This window comes from Dipteris shenzhenensis, chromosome 3 (genome assembly GCF_047967505.1).
Source record: "Dipteris shenzhenensis isolate YYH24624 ecotype China chromosome 3, Dip_SZ_1.0, whole genome shotgun sequence".
Lineage (NCBI taxonomy): Eukaryota > Viridiplantae > Streptophyta > Polypodiopsida > Gleicheniales > Dipteridaceae > Dipteris > Dipteris shenzhenensis.
The window spans coordinates 34,609,435-34,617,187 of NC_141598.1; the positions used below are offsets into that span (position 1 = coordinate 34,609,435).

Genomic DNA, 7,753 nt, shown 5'->3' on the forward strand with positions numbered 1-7,753 from the left:
GTCGAAGGTGATGGTTGAATAGAGGTTGAGTCAGGCTGAGATCGCTTCGGAGAAGAGGGAGAAGACATCTTCAGGTGATGATTTATCTTCCAAGCTTTCCAGATCAAGGCTCAGGTGTCGATTGGCACACCTGGCTCTGATACCATATAAAGAAAAATACTTGGAGACAAATAAAACAATACTGAAGACAATCAATGGCTGAAGAAGATATATATATCACAAACGGAACTTAGTACAAGTGAAGAGAAGCTCTGAAACAAACTTCAGTCCTGACAACTGTAGTGGACTTCTGCACTAGCTCCACAAGTTGGAACTGAACCAAATATGAGACAACAAACTGATGAAGGGGTTGCTGCAGATTTGGAGTAGAAAGAACGGAATTTGGAGCGGAAGTTGGAGGTAATCTGATGCAGAAAGATGAGCAGAACTGAAGCAAAAAGGAGGGCAGATCTGGAGCTGAAAAGGGGACAGATCTGGAGCAGAAAGGAGGACAGATCTGAGCAGAAAGGAGGGGCAGATCTGGGGCAGAAAAGAGGGCAGATCTGGAGTTGAAAAGGGGACAGATCTGGAGCAGAAAGGAGGACAGATCTGAGCAGAAAGGAGGGGCAGATCTGGGGCAGAAAAGAGGGCAGATCTGGAGCTGAAAAAGGGGACAGATCTGGAGCAGCCAGGAGACAGAAGTTGAGGCAGCAGAGGAGGCAGTCAGGAGGAAGAAGTTGAGGCAGCAGAGGAGGCAGCCAGGAGGCAGAAGTGGCTCAGGGTGTGCAGAAACCTCTGGAGCTGGAGAAGAGATGATATATGAATACCTAGCCCCCCCCCCCTTTTTATAGGAAGGGGCAGAAAAAGTCGGTCAACCTGCAGGTTGACCGACCTGGTCAGAGTTGACCGACCAGGTCAATCTGGTCGGCCAGATCTGGTCGGACCAGAAAAAAACATTTTTAAATAATTTTTTTATTTTGTTTTTCCTCTGTACTGAGGCTTTTGACATTTCTTTGGTTGTGTTTTTGGCCTCCGATTCGGGGTTTCTTTGACAGGATTTGGAGAGGCACCAGTGGTGCGTGTACCTGTTTTATCGGGTCCTGGAGAATTGGAGATTGCCTGGCTTAACATACAATCCAACCACTAACTTTCGTCAAACTACTACAACTCTATACTGCCATAGAAAAACACGCTCTGGAGAAAAGAACATGCTGGGGGTTGCGCCGATGCTAAGGCAGGGCGTCAGACCATTGTCATGGTGGAGATTCACTTCCATAACTCTTCATCACAACATTCTCATAGATTACCATTCAAAACAAGCACAACTTACTCATAAAATAGGTACCCCCAGATTGAATTTGGGGGCATTAATGAATTTGTGTAGTGCGGGGTGAGGAAGTGGTACAAAATTAATGTTAAGGTTTTGGCTACGTGATATGTAAGGTTAACTCGCTGCGATGGAGAAGATTCGAGAAAGCTTCTACATCAGGAAGCTTCTACCTTCCAGAAGCTTCTGTAGCTTGCTATAAGGTCCAAGGCAGGTTGAAGAGAGGAGGGTAGGAGGGCCTGTGAAAGGTTCTTGAGGAGGAGGGCTTGTGAAAGCCTCTCTATGCCTGGTTCTTGAGGAGGAGGGCTTGTGAAAGCCTCTCTATGCTTGAGAGGGGGAGGCAGAGGGGAGGGAGGGAGGGAGAGGGAGGGGGGAGGGAGCAAAAAGAGCCATAGCGAGGGAGAGCGTAGATGAACACAAATTAATCACGCAAAGTCTAAGGCTAATTGCGAGTTGGGGAGCGGGAGCCGAGCGAGTGAAAAAGTAATTGATAGGAAAGGGCCGAGAAGAAGCGAATAGGTACCCCCAGATTCTTGGTATGGAAAAGCCAGGTGTGGCAATTTGCTTAGAAACAAGTGGTAAATTCCTAAGAAAGAAACGTGAAGAGTGGGGAAGGGCCCTATGAAGGTGTGTAATTGAATTGTGATTGTGATGACCTACAAAAGGTAACGAAGGGGACCAGAAAAGAAGAGACAAGTGTGTGGATTGGGATCAAAGAAGAGGTATTTCTATTGAAGGGATTAGATTAAATTAGAAGAAAAAGAAGAAGAAGAAGAAGAAGAAGAGTTAGCAGAAGAAGAAGAAACAGCCATAGCCATCGTTGCAAAGCAAGCTCGCCAGAGTTTCCTCTTTACACAGAAGAAGAAGAAGAAGAACAAGAGCATAGCAATCGCCATCTCTTCGAAACAAGCTCGTCAGAGTTTGTCTCGTCAATTCTGAGGAGGAGAATCGGAGACGCACTCAGCCTGCCATCTCTGCATCCAGCCTACACAGTATCGTCTCTCCCCTGTGAATGATTTGTAGGGGTGGAGACAACTCGGCAGAAGGTTTCCATAGCCTTCGCCTGCTCCCCTTTCCATCCAGAGACCCCTAGCTTGATCCGCCATAGCCACCCCTTGCTTTGCTCCCTGCCCAGATCTCCCTGCACCCCTTTTTATTAGGGTTTCCTTTGGATCCTTTCCTTTGAACATGTCCTCTGCCGGGCAGCCTCAGTTCAGATACACCCAGCCTCCCTCGAAGGTTCTACACCTGCGTAACTTGCCCTGGGAGTGCAGCGAGGAGGAGCTCTTCGAGTTGTGCAAGCCCTTCGGGAAGGTGGTTAACACGAAGTCCAATGTCGGTGCGAATCGGAACCAGGCCTTCGTGGAATTTGTATGCAGCTCACTCCTTTGTCGTGTGCATTGTATCAGCTGTAGGAAGTGTATACTCAAGATTGATTTGTGTCATGCGACTTTCAAACGCTGCCGTTTGTGGTTTGTATGATGCCTTGTTTAGATGATCCAGCGTGCACATATCTCATTAGTCAGTATGTTGCAGGCGGATCTAAATCAAGCTATTTCTATGGTGTCGTATTACGCATCGTCTTCAGAGCCGGCCCAGGTACGGGGAAAGACCGTGTATCTACAGTACTCAAACAGGCAAGAAATTGTGAACAATAAGAGTTCTGGAGACGTTGCCAGCAATGTTCTATTGGTGACGATTGAGGGTGTTGAGGCTGGTGATGTCAGCATTGATGTTTTGCACTTGGTAAGTCGTAAAATCCTCTGCTTGAGCGTATTGACGTACACTTTTCATTCAACTTACATTAGTGGAGTCATTATACCGGTAAAAATTTCCTCAGCGTTGCCAACCCATATCTGAAGTTGTAATTCGAGAACAACACATAAGCTTGGCAAAAGTCTTTAAATTTTTTGATGTGGTTTGTCTTGTGAATTTCAGTTATACAAGGGCTGTACTTCATGCCTGGCTTGTGTTTGACATAATGCTACATGGATCAGCAGTCCATGTTTCGGACACATCTTCGATGGCAGGCTACTTTATGGGAGAAAGCGCATGTGTGTTTGTCTCGTCCCCTTCTGCTTAACCTTGCCTCTCAACCCTTTACTGCTCCTAACCCTGCTCCTAGAGAGTTGAGATTAGATTATTATGAATTTATCTCAGTGATCTGCTCATAACCCTTGAGCTTTACGGAAGCCGTAAAACAGAATGTCTGTTCTGTAGTCCACCCAATGAAATGCTGGTGTGGGACTGTACCTACATATTAGTTTTTAGGACTTTCGCACATGCTTTTCAAAATTTTGATAGTAGTGTTTATGTTTTCAAGCTAGTTGAGTTGAGAATTTCAGTTCCGAATAATAACGTTCTGGTGCATATATGTGATTCACTGGTGTAGTTATAGGAATGCAATCTTATCCTTGTCTAATCTAACAGGGCCTGTGTGTGGGCATTGACGTGTGAAGGCTTTACCCTTTAATGATGGACTGGTGCAGTCCTAGGAAATCTTATCCTTGTCTAACCTAACTTGGGCTCTATGTGTGTGTGTGGATGTGTGACTGCTTTGCTTTGTAACGGTAGGATAACTTTTGAACCACTTCTATATTCTGGAGTGTGTGATTCCTCTTTAGGTGTGGGTGGTTTGCATGGTTTTAGTGTGTACCTCCTGCCATTTCTAGTTAGTGTACTTATTATGTATAATGATGAGATTCAGTTATGTCATAGGTTTTTTCGGCCTTTGGGTTTGTTCGCAAAATAGCAACTTTTGAGAAGACTGCAGGCTTTCAGGTAACAGCTGGCTTCCAGCTTAGGTTTTCCTTAATGCCCAGTTTACCTAAGAATAAATGGCAGTATTTTGTTACTGAGATTTTAATACAACCCCAGGCTCTTGTACAATTCAATGATGCTGACACAGCTTCACAAGCAAGGTCAGCGCTGGATGGGAGAAGTATTCCGAGGTAAATTCTCAATACCAGTGATTGGCATCGTAGTACAAACACCTTGTCCCCTTGTATGTGCATATTTAGTCTCTTGAGGCCAAGCTTTGATTATCAGTGTGCCCGTTTTTCCTGTACTCCAGCAAACTTTAGTACTTGCACTGGGCTGAGCTCTGGATTGCAGGTATTTACTCCCAGAACATGTTGGGCCTTGCCATCTGCGCATTTCTTTCTCTGCCCATAGCGATTTAAATGTGAAATTTCAAAGTCATCGGAGCAGGTATAAAGTTTATTTATAGTTGTTCAAAAATATTTTTGTTGAAAAATATTTTTTCAGCAGGTATCAAGATGCTCATTTTTTTAATTTGGTGGCTTTTCAAAGGGATTGGTTGATTTGGCAGGTTTTCCAATAGCTGAAAACTTTTTAAGGGGCTTGTATTCCACACAATTTAGTTGTTTCCATTTTATTCTTCTGTTGTGTTACAGTTAATATCATACCTAGTAATGACCAGTGGATTTTGGAAGAGTGAAATGGAATTGGCCTGAGTTTATTGACCATATGATTGGAGGACTCATGGGACAGATGTCTTGTGCAGAGATTACACAAATCCTTACTTACCCGTGGCTCCTTCTGCTATTGATGGCAGTGGCCAGGTAATACAAGATATTGAGACCTCTCACCTCTCAACTTTGATTCTTCTTCACTCTTTGTAAGAATGAATTAGTCTTGTTAGAAATGGCTTTAATGGGAGCGACTTGCGTCAGACGGAGGTGCCCAAAGTTGGTAGGAGTATGTGGGGTTCTGCTTGATATATTAAAATTTTTCATTTTCCAGTTTGGTGTGGGGCCAGATGGAAAGAAGAAAGAGCCAGAGAGCAATGTGCTACTTGCATCAATAGAGAATATGCAATATGCTGTTACAATTGAAGTCCTACATACGGTATGTTCTGTCATCAGGCTTCAATTTATGTTGGTGGAGCATATATTGCATGTATTGTGTCTTGGTTTGGATTCAAGCCTCTGATTTCATGGATTGTGTTTTGTCTACCTTATTTTGTAGTGCTTGTCTGGGATTGGTCTGCTAAAATTGTGTCCATGCTGATTGTGCTGGGTTGTCGCTTCAGATTTTTGAAGCCTTTGGTACCGTCCAAAAGATTGCAATGTTTGAGAAGAATGCTGGATTACAGGCGCTGATACAATATTCTGGTAAAAAGGTCACTCTGTTGTTTTCCTTTGGAACAGGAATGGGGTAGAATGTGCTGTGTGTGTTCTTGCATTTTAGAATTGAGATGTGATATCCTTATTCTAAAATCTCCTAATGGTATTACTTTTCAGATGTCACCACGGCTGTAACTGCGAAGGAAGCATTGGAAGGTCACTGCATATACGAAGGAGGTTATTGTAAGCTCCATCTCTCGTATTCTCGCCATACTGATCTCAACGTAAAGGTATCTTTTTAGTTATTCAGGTGTGCTGTCTGCTGTGCGAAGCTGTTGTTGATAAATGAGTCCTATGTTAAGTGCGTATTACATTATATGCCAGGCAAACAATGATCGGAGCAGGGACTACACAAATCCAAATCCTGGTCTTCAAAATCAATCCTCAGTTCTTGGTCAACAGCCTACTGAAGTTTTGTCTGCCATACCCACAGCTGGAGGCTCAGTGGCTCCTGCAAACTATGCAGGAAATCAATTTGTTGGTGGGCGTCCGCCAGCTGATATGATGGCAGGAAGGGCTCAAATGCAAGGGTGGGAATATGATTCACCACAAGGGACTCCAAGCCACTCTGGGAGCATGCTGACTGTGCCTGCAAGTGGGCCTGTTCTAAATTCGGTATATGGGACTCCAGTTCCCACATCAGGATCAGTAGCTTCTCAAGGAGGGCTTCTACCTCATCAGGGTGTTTCTTCACATTTGCCATTGCTCCCATCTCATCCTCAGTCTATACAAACAGGGGGGACAGCACCTGGTCAAAGAGGTCTTATGCCTGCTGCAGGTCCTAGTTCTCAATATGGTGATCCAGCTCCAAATTATACTGTGCAGCGCCAATATCAGTCATTGCACATGCCAGGGCCTGGACCAACTCCACCCAACAGTGGATCCGTAGCTTTTTATATGTAATTTGTGTGGCCACTGCAGCTCAAGGCTTTTAACTGAATGTGAAGTCAGTGTCATTGAGTGGGTGCGAAGGTTGAGTAGGTGGTTTTATTGTGGAGATCGGTTGCTTGCCAGTATACCGTGGGCAGTATCATTTTTTCATGTGATTCTCAAGAAGGCTTTCTTTGAGCCAATCAGAAGAATATTTGTGTGGCCTGTAGACAATGGCATGGAGGCAGCAAGCATGTATATTGGTAGAGATGCTACCATATAATGAGGGAGATTGGTGGATTCAAATTCAAATTTAAAGCCTTTTCTTTTGAAGTGTCGTTTTGAGCCGTCTAATGTTAGAGATGGTCCAATTATGCTTAAATTTCTTTGTTTGTATACATTGTTATCGTGGCTCACTTGACAAATTGATAAACTTAAAAATTCTTGTATTAGTAAAGTTTAGGATATCTGAGTGTTTCAAAATTGTAAAGTGGCCTTAGTTTCAGTGTCTTCACTTTTGATCACCTCTTGGATGTTGCTATGGCTACTTATTCTAATGGTGATACATGTGTACTATGGATGTGTATGCTCAAAGAATGGGCAAACTTGCCTGCATATTGCAATTTCATAAGTTCTGCACGCAATGATGTATATCTTTCTTTCTGGTGTCTGTGGTTTTATGAGGAAGGGATTAAGTTCAGATCATTCAGGAATGATCTTTAGGCTCTTCCCTGGGACTGATAGACCACCCATAAGTCCATTTCTAGCCTTGCTATTCTCTCAGATGTGTAGCTGCAAGTGGGCAGAGGCTTGTGGACCTAGGACATCGCCTGCCACCCCTGGTCACTCCAAACAGGTGTCTATATGCGCCCTCCCCCCCCCCCCCCCCCCCCTTGGTCCGGTAGTCTACACTTCTCCGGTTGCCAGAGCTGCAGTGACTTCCCAGAAGTTGAATTGTATTTTTCCTTGGGGGAATATCATCTTCAAAACGGCCTCTACCTACCCTTAATCTGCACGAATTCTAGTAGTTAAGAGGATCATCTCCCTAGAGGACCCCTCATCACATAGGTGACTATGTCGCTAAGTGACACCAGGCCAGTGTCCAAACAATGACAAGGCATGACTATATGTCATGCCTTGTCATTGTGTGCTCATCTCAAGAATTAAGTGTTAATTTGTGCTTGAATCAGAGAAGATAAAAAGGAACTGCAAAAGAGATGATCAGGGCATTAGGAGATGGAATTCAATCAATGGAAAAGTAGTAGTCTGATAAAGAAAAAGGAGGAGAGATTATGTGACATGGATAGGCCAGGCAAGGCAGGGAGTGGTGGTGCTGAAGGCAATGATTCCAAGGTTAATTGCAGTCTCCATCACAATTTGCTTTGACTCGGTTGTGGGTCTTCTTGATCAAACATGACACTCATGCATA

At 44.1% G+C, this 7,753-nt stretch overlaps 1 protein-coding gene across 3 annotated transcripts; it reads left to right on the forward strand.

Annotated features, from left to right (window-relative positions):
- The first annotated feature begins 2,030 nt into the window (after window positions 1–2,030).
- On the forward strand, window positions 2,031–6,657 carry LOC147903703 (polypyrimidine tract-binding protein homolog 1-like). Of its 3 annotated transcripts, none has more exons than XM_087400690.1 (10): window positions 2,031–2,677; window positions 2,843–3,052; window positions 4,025–4,087; window positions 4,184–4,257; window positions 4,421–4,516; window positions 4,833–4,890; window positions 5,072–5,176; window positions 5,361–5,442; window positions 5,572–5,684; window positions 5,779–6,657. In XM_087400690.1, exons 1-10 carry the CDS (start codon window positions 2,495–2,497, stop codon window positions 6,355–6,357), a joined length of 1,563 nt encoding a protein of 520 aa, XP_087256816.1. In that variant the 5' UTR covers window positions 2,031–2,494; the 3' UTR covers window positions 6,358–6,657. The 3 variants fall into 3 exon arrangements, with proteins under 3 accessions (XP_087256816.1, XP_087256824.1, XP_087256833.1); XM_087400698.1 differs by having other exon boundaries at window positions 2,529–2,645; XM_087400707.1 differs by lacking the exon at window positions 2,031–2,677 and adding an exon at window positions 3,245–3,360 and having other exon boundaries at window positions 2,918–3,052.
- The last annotated feature ends 1,096 nt before the right edge of the window (window positions 6,658–7,753 follow it).